This window comes from Physella acuta, unplaced genomic scaffold, assembly GCF_028476545.2.
Source record: "Physella acuta isolate Inbredline_101_S28 unplaced genomic scaffold, ASM2847654v3 ptg001664l, whole genome shotgun sequence".
Lineage (NCBI taxonomy): Eukaryota > Metazoa > Mollusca > Gastropoda > Physidae > Physella > Physella acuta.
The window spans coordinates 50,001-70,478 of NW_026733177.1; the positions used below are offsets into that span (position 1 = coordinate 50,001).

The 20,478-nt window shown below is 36.0% G+C and overlaps 2 protein-coding genes across 2 annotated transcripts in view; one reads left to right on the forward strand and one right to left on the reverse strand.

The window, feature by feature from the left end:
- The window catches only part of LOC131929713 (uncharacterized), a 23,492-nt gene extending 16,087 nt beyond the window's left edge, over window positions 1-7,405 (forward strand). The window contains exons 4-8 of the mRNA XM_059286053.1: window positions 1,676-1,877; window positions 1,964-2,074; window positions 3,244-3,338; window positions 4,860-5,046; window positions 7,253-7,405. Coding sequence (XP_059142036.1) covers window positions 1,676-1,877; window positions 1,964-2,074; window positions 3,244-3,338; window positions 4,860-5,046; window positions 7,253-7,372 — 715 coding nt within the window. The 3' untranslated portion in view covers window positions 7,373-7,405. The remainder of the gene's footprint in view (window positions 1-1,675; window positions 1,878-1,963; window positions 2,075-3,243; window positions 3,339-4,859; window positions 5,047-7,252) is intronic.
- An 8,465-nt stretch (window positions 7,406-15,870) lies between these two features.
- On the reverse strand, window positions 15,871-16,428 carry LOC131929706 (uncharacterized). Its single transcript, XM_059286046.1, has one exon. It carries the CDS (start codon window positions 16,426-16,428, stop codon window positions 15,871-15,873), a length of 558 nt encoding a protein of 185 aa, XP_059142029.1.
- Between the last annotated feature and the right edge of the window lie 4,050 nt (window positions 16,429-20,478).

Below are 20,478 nucleotides of genomic sequence, written 5' to 3' on the forward strand. Positions count from 1 at the left end.
TATGTATATGTATATGTATATGTATATGTATATGTATATGTATATGTATATGTATATGTATATGTATATGTATATGTATATGTATATGTATATGTATATGTATATGTATATGTATATGTATATGTATATGTATATGTATATGTATATGTATATGTATATGTATATGTATATGTATATGTATATGTATATGTATATGTATATGTATATGTATATGTATATGTATATGTATATGTATATGTATATGTATATGTATATGTATATGTATATGTATATGTATATGTATATGTATATGTATATGTATATGTATATGTATATGTATATGTATATGTATATGTATATGTATATGTATATGTATATGTATATGTATATGTATATGTATATGTATATGTATATGTATATGTATATGTATATGTATATGTATATGTATATGTATATCGTGAGATATTTTGTCTTAGATATTTTGTCTGAGATATTTTGTCTGAGATATTTTGTCTGAGATATTTTGTCTGAGATATTTTGTCTGAGATATTTTGTCTGAGATATTTTGTCTGAGATATTTTGTCTGAGATATTTTGTCTGAGATATTTTGTCTGAGATATTTTGTCTGAGATATTTTGTCTGTGATATTTTGTCTGAGATATTTTGTCTGAGATATTTTGTCTGAGATATTTTGTCTGAGATATTTTGTCTGAGATATTTTGTCTGAGATATTTTGTCTGAGATATTTTGTCTGAGATCATTTGTCTGAGATGATTTGCCTGAGATCATTTGTCTGAGATCATTTGTCTTGAGATCATTTGTCATGGAACCATGTTTATATATATATAAATATATATATATATATATGTATATATATATATATATATATATATATATATATATATATATATATATATATATATATATATATATATATGTATATATATATATATATATAACGAAGTATAGAGAAAGTCTTGTAATTGTGCTAAAAACCGGGAGTGATCTCCCCTAAACTTTCTCGAATATTCTTATATAAATTAACAGGGGTTGGGAACTAGGGCTATATACATGATTTTTTATCCTTTTTAAATACTTAAGGTTTTTAAAATAGAATAAAATCTCGTAGAAAAAAGAATTGCACACTAAGTGAACGCCTTATAAATTGTGCATAATAGTTTGCAATATTATTAATTACTTTATAAATTTACATTACTTTTTTGAGTAATCGGAAAATAGCGGTAACGGTACTCAAGTTATCGTGTTTTCAGACAGACAGACAGACACACACACACACACACACACACACACGTAGATCACATGTAAGCAAAAGATCTAATTCTCTACCCTCTGTCAAATTTTGAGTAATTTCCGTTGACCAGAAGTAGTAATTTACGCTATTTCCGATTTCTCAAAAAGCGAATGTAAATTTATAAAGTACTAATAATATTGCGCACTATTATGCACATTTTTTTTTTGGCATTCACTTGGTGTGCAATTCTTTTTTCTACAGGATTTTATTCTATTTTAAAAACTTTAAAATGGATTAAAAACCATGTCTATAGCCCGAGTTCCCATCCCCTGTTGTTTTATTTAAGAAAATTCGAGAAAGTTTAGGGGAGATCACTCTCGGTTTATTTTTAAAAAAAGCATACATTTACTATACGTTCATCTTTTTTTTTTAATCAATGCTTAGGTTTGCAGTTGAACTTTGTCCAGAATCTACCTGTTACCCAATTAAAGCATTTCACTTCAGTGTTCGTTTCAATGCTCAAGTTGTCGTTAGAACACACAGATTAGAAACAGGCTGGGGCAAGGAACAAACAAGAGGAGGAATGCCCTTCACAAGAGGAACCAATTTCAACTTAAGAATCAGAGTTACTGCGTCAAAATATCAAGTTGGTATACACTTTTATCTATTAGCGAAAAAGTTAATTATTTTTCCATCTTATTGGAGAAAATTAATATATTTTTAAAATCACAGGTGTATGTGAACCATAGGTTTTTCACCGATTATACGTATGAATTTCCATATGAACAAGTTGGTTTCATCAAAGTCTTTGGTAGTGTTCTAATTAACAGAACGGCAGTATTAGTAAGTTAGTTTTTCTAAAAAAGAGAATTGAGGATGGCTGGATGAATGGATGAATGGATAGAAGGACGTGCAGACGGACTGACGCACGGACTGGCGGACGAATGTACGGACTGACGTACGGACGGACAGATGGATGGACAGACGGTTCGACGGATGTATAGTATTCTAAATTCATCCAAACATAATGCATGTTTTGATGACGGCAGTGAGAGGATGTTTGGTGAACTAGTCACATTGTCTTCAAGTTTTGACTTACGTGCCAACTTTGAAAAGAATCTGCTTGCTAGAAAATCCCGAAATATCGTGACGATCTATGACAACAGATAGACAGGGGAATGAAGTTAAATAAAAGCTTGTAAAAGCATTTTATTTAAAGAATTCGCGATTTAGAAGCCACCTAGAAAATAATTAAATATAAGTCTTGAATAAAAGATATTACCCCCCCCCCCTTTCGTCAATTGCCCGTCCCACTGACATTTCTCACTGACAATTCACCCCCCCCCCCAACCTCGGAGTAATTTCTCCCTGTCAAATACCTCCCACTCAGTTATTGAAAGCTAGAGATAGGGTTACGGCTAGGGTTAGGTTTGGGTTGGATGTAGGCGTTAGAGTGGGGTTAGGATTGATGTTTGTGTTAGTAATAGGTTTATAGTTGGGGCTTGAGGTTAGGGTTCTTCCGCATGTGTGAGGGGGTAATGACCCGGGGGTAATTGACTGGGGTAATTGACAGGGATGAAGTGACTCCGGCAGGGGGGGATGTCCGTGGGGGGGGGGGGGGGAGTTCACAGGGAAGGGGTAGGAGGGGGAGTGGGGGTGCTGTCGTAGATCCATTTATAATAGATATTCAAATATTTTCACCAAAATGAAATCCTTAGTAGTTCTAACCCAATTTGAATGTTGAAACTTGTGATGACGCAACGTTTGGCAAGATTAGAAATAATCCAAATGAAAAAGTGAAGCATGAGCAGCATGCTGACCTTCGTCCTTTGGTTCTCATACCGTAGTGTCTCATTTAAAATGCGATCTTTTTACGAAATTCTTAGTAACTTCCTGTAAAATTACATGTATATGTCCATGGTTTGGTTATTTTTTTCTAATTCAGTAATTCCGCACTAAACTACCCTTTAATAAAACAATGTCAGTAATGTAATCTAAGATTTCAATTATAGAATGTTGGTAAGGGAGATAGAGTTTCTCTACGTAGAAGTCTTAAGGACGGAGACTGGATTCGACATGAAGTTGTTGTATCGAAGAATGCAACAAGGTATGTACATATATATATATATATATATATATATATATATATATATATATATATATATATATATATATATATATATATATATATATATATATATATATATATATATATAAAATATATATATAAAGTTCAACTCTGTATGTTTGTTGCTGACTGCGGACGGGCGAACCGAGGATTGCAAAGTCTAAAGTACTCATCGTCTAAATTCATGATTTAAAAAATTAATATTAAAGGTATAATAAAACAATTTTTATTTTTCTAACGTAGAGTGATAATTGTCGGCATGTCAATCAAACACAAATTTTAAAAAAATGTATCACCTTTCACAATAAACCGGGAGTGATCTCCACTAAACTCTCTCGAATATTTTTATATAACACTACAGTGGATGGCACCTCAGGATATAGACATAATATTTAATCCATTTTTAATTACCTAAACTTTTAAAAATAGAATAGAATCTCATGGATAAAAGAATTGCGCACCAAGTGAACGCCAAAAAAGATGTGTATAATAGTGCGGAATATAATTAGTACTTTATAAATTCACATGCGTTTTTCAAGAAATCGGAAATAGCAAAAAATACTACTTCCAGTCAACGGAAGTTACTCATAGTTTGAATAAAGGTAGCTAATTAGATCTTTTACTTACATGTGAAATTTCATTTATTTATCTGAATTAGTACTCAAGGTATAGGCTTTTGAAAAATTAAAAGTAGAAAATGTTTCTTTTCCGATTACCGGAAACCGCTGAAAAGCTTATACGGATCTACAAATTTGATATAATATATATATATAAAATTTCACTAAACTAGCTACAATGCTATTCAAGTTATAGTGTTTACAGACACACATCCACACACACACACACGAATAGAATTGCAAAGTCCAGTTATTCCGACTCGATTACGCGTAAAACGACGAAATTTTAGTAAATGTGGATTTAGAATTTTTGCCCGATTAAAATAAGTCCCCTATACTCCGTGTATAATGAATTACTGAGAAGTAAAACGGTGGAAGCTGTCAAAATTTCAAGTGATTTTTGTGCACGATTACAATACTTCCCTTTATAAAAATCATCACATCGGAGGAAAATTACTTTTTATTACTTTGTATTGATGTTGGGGAAAAATAATTACATCATTAGCGTGGATTCATCAAGTGAAATGTGGTAGGTATTTCAAATACTGCCTTTTATTTATTTTATACACTGAACGTACTGTTTACTAATTATCTTTAATCAAAGACAGTTGAAGTAAAAAAAAATTCATAAAAAACGTTTTAATAACAAGCTTTTATGTACTAATGCACTAAAAAGTAGAAAATAAATTATAGACTACTATTTAAATAACTATAAAGAAAAGCGTAGATCACTTTAGTATTTATTGAATACTTTTACTAATGTTTAGGAAGAGACCCACACTTTTCTTTATAGTAATTTAAATAGTAGTCTATAATTTATTTTCTACCTTTTAGTGCATTAGTGCATAAAAGCATAATTGTGAAGACATTTCACTATTTTCAGGTACTGGTTTTACATCTCTAATACTCTACTGGGAACCAGTGTTTTTGCCATTGAAGCACACAAAGGGGGGACATTCCAAACATGTTGCACTGGAAGCGACGGAGCTGAATTGTTGTCAATTAATAAGACATTCACAGATCTAAATATTATTATGGAGACTGAATTCTTATCGGATGGGGTTGTAAAGGTAAGTTATTATTTCTTCAACAATTTAAATTTAGCGTTCTTACATACATTTTTCATGTTTTGGCGGACCGGCATCCAGGACCTACATTTTTAAAGTTCTTAATTCGTTTTTGTAAGAATTTTAAAGGGAACTGAAGTTGATAGAAAATAACTTCTTATAAAATAAATAAAGCGGGAGTAGTCTTCCCTAAATTTTCTCGTTAGGGATATGGCAATCCGAATATAGAAATGTTTTTTTTAAATTGAATTTTTAATACTTGCATTTTAAAAAATAGAATAGAGAGTAGAAAAGAGAAAAGCGTACCAAATAAACGTAAAAAAATTTGCATAATAGAGTTAACTATTAGTTTTTTATATCGAAATTATACTTTATTCTTAAAAAAATTAAACATCTAATTAAGTCAATTTTATGCAGAAATGCATTGACATCGGGTCTTAACATACGTGAAAAGTTGTCAAGAATTTAGTCTATTTGAATTTTTAGAAATCAGAAATAGCGTAAAGTAATACTTTCTATCTCCAGAAATCATTTTAAATTTGATAGAATCAAAGGAATAAGATATGTATCTACGTTTAAAAAATTTCGTCCACATAACGGTACTCACTTTATCAGTATTGTAGAACACAGAAATAGAGTAAAGTACAACTTATTTTAGGGCACTAAATAGTTGAAAGAAATACAAATATAAGATCCAGTACTTATTACGAAAATTTTGTTCAACTACAGGGAATAGTGCTCGAGTTATAGTCTTCACACTAAAATAGTAAATGCAATTTTCAGTTACCCATACTTTGAGAGAAGCATGCGCTTACAATGTGTTACGTACATGTGAAATCTCGTCAACCTAACTTAAATGGTACTCAAGTTATTGATTTTTCAGATACCGGGAGTTTAGTTAAGTATCACTTTTGGTTACATGAAATCGTTCAGAAGTTTATAAAACAAGTTAATAAAAAGTCTATTGACAATTTAAGCGCAATTTCCTTATGTTATCCATAACAATTTTAAATTTTTTGTGACCGAACGAAAGGATATTTTTGAAAACTTTCTTCGGCAATATTGTTCTAAATTATGGCAGGAATAACCTATATCAACGGTAGGCCTACACGATGCTCAGTTTAAACAAGTAGACGTTACCTCTCACTAGCGACTGCCTCAGCCGGTGTGCTTGGTTTGGAACTTCACCGCTTCGCTTCTTCTAGTGGTGAGACGCGAAGGGATGAGGGTGGTAGAAATATTTGTATATTCTTAGTAATCTTAGCCAATACAAATTAGAAGAAATTAATTTTTTTGTGACCGAACGAAAGGATATTTTTGAAAACTTTCTTCGGCAATATTGTTCTAAATTATGGCAGGAATCGATTGGTAAATGTTTCAAGTCGCTAAGTGGTCTGGTTGCCGAGATATGGTCCAAAAACTGCATTTTTTCGAGGTTTTTTGGCTTTTCCGTGAAATCTAGGAAGGAATTCCGGGAATTTTTTTGGCCCACTATCATCCTCGGAACTTGCTTAACAAATTTGCTTTTGGAACTAGTCCTCGATATTGCTTCGTTGAGGAGGAGATACGACTTAAAGCTGCGGACACGCTGCGGACACACATCCATCCATCCATCCATCCATCCATCCATCCAGAAATGACGAGTTAATAATCGCAATCCCCCAGTATGGAAATTGCGCTAAAATGTGTCATCATATCTATATTTCAAATTTCATTAACATAGCTAAAAGGTAGGCCTACTCAAGTTGTCGTGTTTACAGACACAGTTATACTAACAAAATTACTCGGTGATGCCTATAACACTGAGATTTTGGTAAATCTGGATTTAGAATTTGTATCCACTTAAAATAAGTAGCAATACAAACACAAAGTGATATTTCAACGCCAAGAGTAGACAAAGGTACAGAATATAGTCCGCTTGGATTGGTAGGTTCGGATCCCGTTGGGTTAAAACTGTGTTAAAACTGCTCAGTCTCTACTTGGACTTTATTATGTACCCTTGTCTACTCTTAACGTTGAAATATTACGTTCTGTTTATATTGCTATTTCCGTAACAACGCCTGCTTCCATCCCCTCTACACATTAAAATAAGTAAAACGGTGAAACGGTCAAAATTTGATGTGATTTTTGTGCACGATTACAATACTTCCTCTAGAGTTTGAATATGAGCAAGTAAAAATGCTTACGATCATGTTCAATTTACTTTCAGATCTATGATGATAAAAATTTCTTAACTACGATTAGAGTGACAAACCTTACTGTGTTAGAAGGCTCCCGCTCAATTCATACAAGGGATGTTACCAAAGTGGAATCCTTTCGTAAACCATGATCATCCTTCTATCCATCCAGTAGCGTAGCGAGGGGCGGGGGGGGGGGGGACATATGTCCCCGGGCGCCGACCTTAGGGGGCGCCATAATGGGTTGGAAAAAGTAAAATTGACAGCTTGAGGGGGGTGCATATCGAAAGTTTGAGGGGGGGGGGAGGTGCAAATCGAAATCTTTGAGGGGGGGGGGGTGGTGCAAATCGAAAGTTTGTCCCCGGGCGCCGGGAAGGGTCGCTACGCCTTTGTATCCATCCATCTCTCCATCCATCCATCCTTTTTTTTTTGCCTCAGACTTGTAATTTACAGCGTCAGTTTGCCTTGCATGTTCGCTTTAGTGTTATTTTTCATCATCAGCTTGTGAGGACTGATACAGATTTACAATAGTAATACTTCTATCTTACATGTAGCCTACTTTCATTCTTTTAAGATGGTTTACCTATATATAGATCTAATACAAAACGTCTAATTAAAAAAAAATTAAAATCCATTTATCCATCTATCGATTTGTCTGTCCAGTATTAATTTGTTTAGTTCTGGGGAAGTTATATGTATATACACATAGACATACATATAAATGCTTTGATGTTTTAGCATTTATAAAGAAATTTATTAAATCTAATTGTAAAAAAAGATTTAAAAACATAATAGATTAGTAATAAGCTATTGTATTGAACAAAGAAGTAATATTGATCTGGTTGAATTTAACAATTGCATTATTACAATTAAATGTGGAGACTTATATACATCTGTATTAAGAGAGTGATTATTTCCCCTACTAAAGTTTGCTTGTCTTAATTAATGTTCCATTTTGACAAATTGTTTTTTTATATCATAGCACTTAGATCAGTGGCGTAGCTAGGATTTTTGGGCCCCTATGCAGAAATTATAAGAGGGCCCCTTCGTTAGCCTTTAGGCTACAGCGGAGTTTAACAAAGAAATCAACTGCTACTCACGTTGGAGGGTTTTAATTAATAATATAAACATTCTGTACATTTTGTATTTTATACGTACTGATACTATATTATTATGCTACAACCCCTCAGTTTTGTAAAAGTGTTACAGGCTTAAAGGTCATTTTTTTAATGTGACCAAACACAGTAGCGTCACAATGTGGGGGTAGAGGTGTGGTCCGCATCTAATGACAACACTTAAGCGTGACACAATGACAAAACAATGTAAAATTTACTTTCAATAAACTATGCGAAATTCTTAGGGGTCATGAGGTGACACCTTTAGTAAACGCCACTAACACATATTTAAAAAAATTGCTCATGATTTATTTAGATCTGTTTTTTTCATGATGTTAATTTTGCAAAATTAATAATAAGTTCTCTGAGATCCATTTTAACTGCTTCTGTATGTACTATACTTTGGATGGCCAAGTTATAGACCCATTGGGCATATATGCAATTTGTTTCATAGTTGCGATGTAGTCCCACATACCAGGGTGACGAAACGTTTTGTAAGGGTTTCATTAACGCCAATTGTGTATTTTTGTCGCGTGACTTTGTTTTCTAAAACTGAGATCATGGAAATGTAAACAATGCCATTGCTATTTTTTTCGGATCTTTGTTCCTGGGGCGTAGGTTGGTCCACATTACCGCTCAGATGCGGTTTAAATCATCGAACGTAGAGGCCCACGGTGTCCCTAATGTAGAATACTCGTCATTTGTGTCATCCATACGCCGGCGTCGTCAACATCCGCCTCTGATACAGTTTGACCAGTGGAATCAAGTAGTACCCCTGACTCGGAAGGACGTGCAATAATCGGATCCTTTGCACTCAGGTAGTCGCTGGGTAACTCGGGGCGCCCAATAGTCACTACTGCTGATCCGTATCCCTAGTGTATGGCGCCCATTTAAACGAATATAGGCACCGTAGTGCCCGGGGCACATCGCTTTACACGACAGCCGGGGCATCGGCTGATGCGCCTGTTTTCACTGTCGAGCTAAGTCCAAAATTGTATTACTGTTTGTCTTTTCCGTCTATCATATTTGTAACTGTCTTTAACTTGTGAGGTAACTAATATTATGTTATTTGAAGTTTATATTTAATTTCTACTTTTTTTTTTACTTTTGGCGCTAAGGGCGAAAATTTATTGAGGTTAAAGGTTTAATACTAAGTTTATTTTTTCCGTTAAGTTGGTACAGAGCTTTAAGATAACTAATTTTTTTTAAAAATATTTCTTGCCGAATTTTTCTTTTGTAGTTTAAGTGCGATGGTTAAATGGATTTTAGGGAAAGATTATGTTATTTGCCTTAACGACCGTTTTTTTTATTTGATATGTATTTATTTTAAGCGAAAGAATGAATACATTTGAGTGTTTGCTGTTTTGCTTCTGTGATTCAGTTGTCCATTTTAAAAGTTTTGATTACATCTATTCAGGTGGTAATGACATAAATTTTCAAAGAAGTTTATTGAGCCTGAACACTAAGTTGCTTTGATTTTTTAAAATCAAGAAACATGCTGGTTTATTATCTTATTATTGATTTGCTATTTTTGTAACAGGACTGTTACACATAACTTTTTTTTACCAAGTACATTAAACTTTCTAATTATTAACATTTTTTCTTTTGTGGATAAAGTAATATGAATACAACATGTGTAAATACAGTACTTAGGATAACACAGTTAGTGGTCGTCCATAAATGACTTCACACTCGTAGGGGAGAGGGCGTCCGTAATTTTGTGACGGTGTGTGATGAGGGGGGAGGGGGGGGGGGGGTCAGATGGCGCATTTTCGCAGATTAAAATCGGCAGGATTTACACTGGAATTGGTGAGTTGATAAACTTTACCACTTATAAAACAAACCGACGTTGTAACCGTAAAAAAAATAGTGACGTAAAAACTGCTTTTTAGCCAATAAAAATAGCAAGGATTTGCACTGGGATGTTGCGAAGATAACTCTTTTAATACTTTGAAAAGAAACCATTGATATTAAAGAGTATTGTGTAACAATAAAATAAGAAAAAGATGTTGGGTGGTACGTTTTTTTAACCAAGGTAAATGGGAAGGATTTACACCGGAACGGTGAGTAGATAAATTGCCTAACACTTAGATTAGAAACCAATGTTTATTTTTACTAGCTAATTATATATATATATATATATATATATATATATATATATATATATATATATATATATATATATATATATATATATATATATATATATATATTACATTGTGTTGTTAGTGATTGTTACGTCCCTTGTATTATTTATATCATGATTACGTTCCTTGAGTGTTCACTGTGTCAACGGCGATGTGTAGTTGACGTGTACATGTTAGGCAGTTAACCAAAGGTTGAGTCAGAGACATGACGTAACGTCTGAGCTCGTATATATAAGAATTAAGTACTAGCGTTAACTCAAAGAACTGTGTCTGTTTAAATTTTAAATGAAATCGTTTCCTAAATGGTAATTTAACTAGTTTCATAGCAAATTAAATTCATTGTGAGAAAATAAACGAACTAGAAATAGGCCCCAACTCATTTAGAGCCTGAAGAAATCGAGTTTTCGTTTTAATGTTTTTATTTCATTTTTCTTAAAATACTTTCTTTTCAATAAAACAATTTTCATCAACATATGTGTTTGTTTTTGTCTGATTTTATATCCTCCTATAAATTTGGTGTTAATTGTGTTATTTTAAATGTTTCAGATTCTTAGCTATTTAGTTATTTCTTTGCTTTGACACTAATATTGTTCAAAAAGTAGTAAAACACATAGCGTTTTGACCAGCAACTATTTATAAATGATTTTTTCCAAACAAGTATACAAGTTACTAGCACAAAGTCCACCCGCCTATAGACAATGAACCGCGAGTGATCTCCCATAAACTTTCTCGAATATTCTAATATAAAACTACGACGGATGGCAACTCAGGACATAGACAATATTTGTAATCCATTTTTAATAACTTAAACTTTTTATAATAGAATGAAACCTCGTAAAAAAAAGAATTGCACACTAAGTGAACGCCTAATAAAATGTACATAATAGTGCGCAATATTATTAGTACTTTATAAATTTACGTGCGTTTTTTGAGAAATCGGAAATAGCGTAAACTAGTACTTTCGGTCAACGGAAATTACTCAAAATTTGACAGAAGTTAGAAAATTAGATCTTTTACTTACATGTGAAATTTCATTTATCTATCTAAATTAGTATTCAAGTTATAGGCTTTTGAAAAATTAAAAGTAGAAAAAGTACCACTTCTGGTTTCCGGAAATCGCTCAAAAGTTGATACGGATCTACGATTTTGATAAAATACTTATATATGAAATTTCATCAACCTAGTTGTAACGGTACTCATGTTATCGTGTTTACACACAGACAGACAGACACACACACACACAGACACACAGACATACGGACATGATTGCAACATTATGTTTTTCCGTATCAGGGAGATGTAAAACGTCGAGATTTACAAGACTTTCTCTATACTTCGTATATACGAGAAAGTAAAAAAGAGAATCTTCGTACTAGCATACAGTCTAACCGTCTCTAGACAGAAAAGAGAAACGAGGTACTAGCACAAAGCTCACCTGCCTATAGACAAAAAAGAGAATCTTCGTACTAGCACAAAGCCCACCCGCATCTAGACAGAAGAGAGAAACGAGGTACTAGCATATTGTCAAACCCACATCTAGATAGAAGAGAAACGAGGTACTAGCACAAAGCCCATCCGCCTCCAGAGGAAAGAGCATCGTGGTACAAGCACAAAGCCCACCTGCCTATAGACAAATAAACCGGGAGTGATCTCCCCTAAACTTTCTCGAATATTCTTATATAAAATAACAGGGGATGGGAACTCGGGCTATAGACATGATTTTTAATCCATTTTAAATACTTAAAGTTTTAAAAATAGAATAAAATCCCGTAGACTAATTAATTGCACACCAAGTGAACGCCAAATAAAAAAGCGCATAATAGTGCGCAATATTATTAGTACTTCTAAAATTTACATTAGTTTTTTGAGAAATCGAAAGTAGCGTAAATTACTACTTACAGCCAACGGAAATTACTCAAAATTTAACAGAAGGTAGAGAATTAGATCTTTTACTTACATGTGAAATTTCATGTATCTATCTGAAAAAGTACTCAAGTTATAGGCTTTTGAAAAATTCAAAGTAGGAAAAGTACCACTTCCGGTTATCGAAAATCGCTCAAAAGTTGATACGGATCTACGATTTTGATAAAATACTTATATATGAAATTTCATCAACCTAGCTGTAACGGTACTCAAGTAATCGTGTTTACACACGGACACACAGACACACACACACACAGACATACGGACAAGATTGCAAAATTATGTTTTTCCGTATCAGTGAGGTGTAAAACGTCGAGATCTGTAAAAATCTCGATTTTTTTTGCACGATTACAATACTTTCTCTATACTTCGTATATACGAGAAAGTAAAAAGTATTGCACACCAAGCGAACGCCGAATAAAGATGTTCATAATAATGCGCAATATTATTAGTACATTATAAATTTAGATGCGTTTTTGAGAAATTACTCAAAATTTAACAGAACGAAGAGAATTAGATCTTTTACTTACATGTGAAATTTCATTTATCTATCTGAAATAGTACTCAAGTTATAGGCTTTTGAAAAATTCAAAGTAGGAAAAGTACCACTTCCGGTTATCGGAAATCGCTCAAAAGTTGATACGGATCTACGATTTTGATATAATACTTATATGTGAAATGTCATCAACCTAGCTGTAACAGTACTCAAGTTATCGTGTTTACACACGAACACACAGACACACAGACACACAGACACACACACACACAGACATACGGACAAGATTGCAAAATTATGTTTTTCCGCATCAGTGGGGTGTAAAACGTCGAGATCTGTAAAAATCTCGATTTTTTTTGCACGATTACAATACTTTCTCTATACTTCGTATATACGAGAAAGTAAAAAGTATTAGACACCAAGCGAACGCCGAATAAAGATGTTCATAATAATGCGCAATATTATTAGTACATTATAAATTTAGATGCGTTTTTGAGAAATTACTCAAAATTTAACAGAACGAAGAGAATTAGATCTTTTACTTACATGTGAAATTTCATTTATCTATCTGAAATAGTACTCAAGTTATAGGCTTTTGAAAAATTCAAAGTAGGAAAAGTACCACTTCCGGTTATCGGAAATCGCTCAAAAGTTGATACGGATCTACGATTTTGATATAATACTTATATGTGAAATGTCATCAACCTAGCTGTAACAGTACTCAAGTTATCGTGTTTACACACGAACACACAGACACACAGACACACAGACACACACACACACAGACATACGGACAAGATTGCAAAATTATGTTTTTTCCGCATCAGTGGGGTGTAAAACGTCGAGATCTGTAAAAATCTCGATTTTATTTTTGCACGATTACAATACTTTCTCTATACTTCGTATATACGAGAAAGTAAAAAGAGAATCTTCGTACTAGCACAAAGCCCACCCGCATCTAGACAGAAGAGAGAAACGAGGTACTAGCATAATGCAAAACCCGCCTCTAGAATTAAGATCATCGGGGTACTAGCATAAATCCCATCCGCCTCTAAACAGTCGAGAGAATCTTCGTACTAGCATAAAGCCCATCTGCCTCAAACAGTCGAGAGAATCTTCGTACTAGCATAAAGCCCATCTGCCTCAAACAGTCGAGAGAATCTTCGTACTAGCATAAAGCCCATCTACCTCTAGACGAGAGAGAATTGTGGTACTAGCACAATATAAAGAAAGGCGTGGGTCTCTTCCTAAATATTAGTAAAGGTATCCAATAAATACTAAAGTGACCCACGCTATTCTTTACAGTTATTTAAATAGTAGCGTATAATTTATTTTCTCCTTTTTAGTGCATTATTACATAAAATAACTTGTTATTAAAACATGTTTTATGGAATTTTTTTACAAGCTTTTATTTAACTCACTTCCTCTGTCTGTCGTCAGTCGGCAATTCTAACTGACAGATACGGTTCGTAGTCGGTACGTGGGTCAAGACATGAAGACAATGCAAATGAAATTAAATTTGACTTAATTGGATGCCTAATTAATTTTTTATGAATTAATTAAAATTTTGACCAAATTAGTAGGCAGTTCTATCCAAATATTCCACACGCGTCATCACGTTCAATAGCGCGTCATCACGTTCAATAAATGCGCAATGGTTTTTAGTCATGTAACTCTATTGTAAAAAAAAGTTTTAATAACAAGCTTTTATGTAATAATGCACTAAAAAGGAGAAAATAAATTACACACTACTATTTAAATAACTATAAAGAAAAGCGTGGTTCTCTTACTAAATATTAGTAAAGGTATTCAATAGATACTAAAGTTTCATCACGTTCAATAGGTGCGCAATGGTTTTTAGTCATGTAACTCTATTGTAAATAAAAACATGTAAAGTACTACGAACCGTATCTGTCAGGTAGAAGTGCCTGCAATTTCGCACCGGCGTTTCGATCTAGACAGACTGACGTCTGACGAGAGACAGAGGAAGTGAGTTAAATAAAAGCTTGTAATAAAAACATGTAAAGTACTTTAAAAATTCATAAAAAAAACGTTTTAATAACAAGCTTTTGTGTAATAATGCCATAGAAAGGAGAAAATAAATTATACACTACTGTTTAAATAATTATAAAGAAAAGCGTGGGTCTCTTCCTAAATATTAGTAAAGGTATTCTTAAGATACTTAAGTGACCCACGCTTTTCTTTATAATTTTCTCTTTTTTTAGGGCATTATTACATAAAAGGTTGTTATTAAAACGTTTTTTTTCTGAAATTTTTGTACGACTCAACATATCTGATCTGGATATAATTATTCCTTCGAAACAACCCTGAGACATTCAGACTAGAATTTAAACACCCTACCACTTCACCACTTCGTTTAGGCAAAGTATATCGTACGAGCTGACCCGCGACGTAGCATACGCCGCTATCTAGTTGTTTTATTTTCTGCTTATCAACAATTCATAATTTGTGAATTCGACAATACCCCACCCACTACCTCCCCCACTCCACCCCCACCCCGCCTTGTGAAAGCAGCCGTTTACAAAGGATAATGAAAATATCAAGCAGAGCTTATTATCTCCTCTTAGTTTCAAATCGTTTAAAAACTAAACTATCTGCCCCTAATAGCTGTCACTTATGAGGGTGGTGGCTAAGCTGCGTGGTGTTTTCTATGTCCCACATGAAGAGAATTATGTATACCAGTCGACCCGCGGAGTAAAATACGCCGCTATTTAGTGACCCAAGACTTCCCGATAGACACAGTTGTCCAAAAAGGGTGGGTTTGGGCAAACTACTGTGAGAGAATGATAGGAAGTAACTCTTGAGAGAGCAACATATAATTATCCATGCGTGAAAACAGGTTTTGGAAGATACAGGCATATCTTTTTGAATGTTTGGCCCTGTGCTTTATTAATTGGCATGGCAAAGACTAATCTGACAGGAAATTGTCTGCGCGTAAAGGTGAAAGGCTAATTTGAATCTGATGGAGTCAATGATATCCGTGGAATAAGGACAGTTTGCGAGGTAGCAGCTGCGATAGTTTTACACTCCAGTACGTTGCGGTGAATGCTGGTAACAGTCAGTCTAGTGCCATTACAGAGAACTCTTGCTGGCATGAGGTTTCTAAGAAGCATGACAACTGAACCAATTTTAATTTTGAGTTTATGCGAAGGCATGCCAGTAGGGGTAAGACTGTTAAGAAATTCTACGGGGAAGGAAAGTTCATCTGCGGGATCGTCTGTGACGTTGGAGTCAACGCTGGTGAAAGTTACTTCGTCGGTTGGGATAAGTTTCAATACTTGTTCATTCAGGTGCAGGGAGTCTTCGTTCGTGACACTTAAAATAGCTCGTGTACTGAGTTGTTCCGAAGTGACAGTGGAGAAGTCGATGTCGTCATATAGTAATTGAACGGGATCAGAATGAAGAGGGAAAGAATGTGACGGTAATGTTACAGGTGTTCCAATTGTCCCGTCTCCAACATCGAGAAGCCATTTTGCAAAATGCTGTTCGTCAGGAAGAGCTCTCATATGTGTCGTCAGTGTAAGTACGTGCATGTGACGCCACAAAGGTTGCTTGTTAATGCAACTGGCGACAGTAAGTGCTCGGGAGCCACGCAGAATGACGGGGAGTATTTGTTTGAAATCTCCACCCAATAGAATTGTTTTCCCTCCAAATGGGTGCGTCTCACCTGTGAGATCACGTAACAACCTGTCAACTGCCTGAAATGCTTATGCATGTGTCATTGGCGCCTCGTCCCATATAATCAATTTGGATTGCAGAATATGTTGCGCGTGTTGCGAGATAGGTTTGATATTGCATGTGGAAGTAGGAGTGAGCTTCAACGGGATTTTAAATACCGAATGTGCAGTACGTCCACCCGGTAACGATGTTGCAGCTATTCCTGTAGATGCAACGGTTATAGGAAAGTCTCCCCTGGCTCTGATGGTATGGATCAGAGTTTTATAGACAAAGGTTTTCCCTGTTCCTGTCGGACCATCTAAGAAGAAGCAGGTTTGTCGCGGTCGGGAGTCTGTGGATGCAGCGTCCAAAACAGTGTCAACAGCGTGCTTTTGTTCTGTGTTGAGTTTGTCGTAGTAATCCATAGAGTGGGAGTGTTCAGCTTGAGCATCGAAGACGGAAGATGAATGACACATCGGAAGAATGTCAGTGAGGGGTAGGTGTAATTTGTGCAGGTTGAGGCCATGTGGTTGAAGCATGTCATTTATTTCTGCTAGAGCATGCATGCAAGCTGTGCGTGTGGAATATGTTCTGAGAAAGTCCTCCGAAAGGAGAGTTAATGCGTGTCCCAAAGGTGTGGAACGTTTTGTGGTTTGCCGAAGACAGAGATGAAAACAAAAAGTTGTCGCAAAAACGCTGGCATTCGTATCTCAGATGCCTCTATAAGTGTATCATGCCATATCTTCTCGTCTTTAAGAAGACCCAATAGTTGGCACGCCTCTTTGAAAGTTTTACATTCCACGCCGTTGACAGTTCGTAGATGCTTGAAACTCGTGATGCTTACGGAACGGGTAAGGAGAAGCCTAAGGTAATAACGTTCGGTGTCGTGAATGGCAACAACAGGCATTCTACCAATCACCTTTGCACCTCCTCTAATTCTTTTTGCCATTTTCCAGAGGATTGTTGGAATGTGTAATGTTGGGGAACATCAGTGTAATGTAACTCCACAGCTTCAGGATCGGTTGTATTGAGTTCAAACCAAGCTAAGAGCATGGTGTTTTTGTTGGCCTGTCTTTGTAGTGCTCGTTCTTCCTGACCCTCATAAAAGAAGACGACTTGTTGTTCTGGCAAATGAACTGGTAATCGTGTAATAACGTGAAATTTTTCTGAAAGACTGTACTCGTTCAAACGCCACATAGCCTCCGGAGCACTAACATACCTAGCATCAAGGAAAGTTTGTATTTCGTCATGTTGGAAAACACCATCGGCCGGCTCCTTCTGAAGTGCAATGGATGCAGCGTCGTGTCCTTTGTAGACGTACTTATATAGATACTTGATACATTGAACGGACGCGCACACTTCAACGTTAATATGAGCATTGAATTTCTGAGAAAGCCAGGGATGGTAAGGTACTATCCAACGATTGTCGATGTCGTGTTTACCAACAATGGCAGTTGTGCCCTGCCTTCGGCGGTATATGGGGTACCCTTGTGTGTTTTCTTGAGTCTCGGCGTTGAAGTCCTATGGGAAATTTTTGTTGCACTTGCCGTCTTTCATGCAAGATGAGCTGGCATTGAGCGTGCCACACGGACCATGTACCATGCATTTAGTGACAATTTGGAAAGGTCGAGGGTGTATTTCGGGATTTGGAAGCTCAGCGCAGACATATTTGTCTATGTCATCTTTGGTCCTTATTTTGCACTGTGAATCAAGTGTCAGTAACATATGGCAATGAGGCAAGCCTCGTTTTTGGAACTCAATGACGAAAATGTATGCGACTACATTGTCGAAAATATTCCTCTCCAAATGTCAGTTAGGAACTCCCGCAGTTTGATATGAAAGACGCGGGCAACGACATGGGAAATGGCGTTAGAGATTTCCGGCCAAGCAGGATTGCAGGTGAATGTTAGGAATAAGTCAGGCTTGCCACATTTGCGGACAATCGCCATCGCGTCTTGGTAGTTCTTTTGCATGTACCGTGGACTGCCTTGGAATGTAGAGGGAAGAATTATCAACTGTCCAGGGTGAATGTTATTGCCTTGTGCTTTCGCAGCGATAGCAACAATCAGTCCCCTGTATTGTTCTACGCGCAAATCTTCTTGATGGGAGCGTAGGTAATGTAAACGCGCGCCTTCTGTTCTGACATATGCGTCGACTACATATTGCTGGAACAGTTTGCCGCTGGAATGCAAGATGCTGAATGCAGAGCTCATGGCAAGCCTGTAGGCATAAAATTGGAGTTGTGTGACTCTGGTTCTGTTTGCGGTTCGCTTTTCTTCAACATGGGCCAATTGTATGTGCCAGCCTGGATCTCTGTAAGGAAATAGCAGTGGATAAACCATGGGGTCACAGTTCATATTGAGTACAGAGATACGCTTGCAGGCATCTCCTCTTGGATATATACAAATATCGCGTTGTGCAGGAGGTTCCCCGTCTTTACCTACAAAGATAGCAACAACATCAGTTTGACAGGAGGGTGCGTTGTACCTTCTCATGTCCAGGGTTGGATTTTCCATGAATACCATTCGTAATGAAGAAACAGGGTTACTATGAGTGATAATGTCGTGCTTTTGCATGTACGATTTAGCGAAGGGGTAAACCTGTCGTATCATTGTGTCTATTTGCAACAACAACAATCTACTGCAAGTACTGTTACAATCATTTTGCAAACGTTGAGTGGAAGCCTCAGCAGAATCGAAGATATATAGTTGACCGTATCGAGGGGTCGTGTTAGGATTGGTGTACAAAGGACTGACTTGATGATAAATTTGACCGTGGATTCGGAAAGCATATGGTCCATGGCCAGGTGGTTGAGTTATGTGGGCGCCCATTGATGCGAAAGCTAAAGCAGAGTTGTATTCCCTTATATGATCACAGAAATGTCGGGACAGCGGATTCTTGCCACTCAAGAGGTTTTGTAATAAAGGAGGAGTTTGGGATAGCGGTGGCAAAGACACTTTGCCGCTATGACAACACTTAGTGTAGTGTCCTGATTTGTTTACCTCTGATGGCCAATGAAGAGCATTGCAAGAAGTACATAGTGCGGTAGGTAGTCCAATGTCATGTTCTTAGACGGAAAGGGCAGTGTGTTCTTGAAACGCAGCGGAAAGTTGAATGTGATGAATGTGCATGTGTCTTGCGAGAAGATGCGACTGTTTGAAAGAACGTTTGCAATGTACACACTCAAAGAAGGATTTCATCAGATGTTTAATAAGATATTTGCGTGCGAGAAACTGTTTGTCGCAGATGCTGCAAAGAAATGTTGTTGAATGTGTTTCTACATGTACATGTTTAGTTTGTAAGTGCTTCATAAGAGTGCGAGTTGTTTTGAAGCACTGCTGGCAATATTCACTTTGCATCATTCGTTCAGTGGAGTGCGTTTTTAAATGTGCTTTGAGATATTTCTCTAGTCGAAAGGTTTTGGAACAAATGGTGCATTTAAAGTCCTCTGTGGAATGCGTTTGTTGACTGGAGTGTGTTTCTAAATGTGCTTTAAGATTATTTTTTCGTGTGAACTGTTTTGAGCAAATGTTGCAATGAAAACCCGGCGTTTGTAAACGTTGTCAACAGATGGCACCAGAAGGTCATCACGTGTGTTTGTGAAAGGCAAGAGAACTTCGTAATGGCCATGATCCAAAGGACCGCTAAATAGCAGGGATATGGAGAGACATTGACCCGGATTGTAAACTCGAGGAGGGTCATGTGGACGTTCTCGAAAGTAAATAGCGATAGTAGCAGGAAGTATTTGTGACGTCGCCACAATTTCAGCCTCGCCACCATAAACGCCGGAAGTATTCATGTAGGCAGCGTATTGTTGAGCAGAGTGTATGACTGTGCTCCCGTGAGTAAGAACAACGGACAGGGCGTCGCCATAGTTGTCCCAATGTTCGCAAACAAAG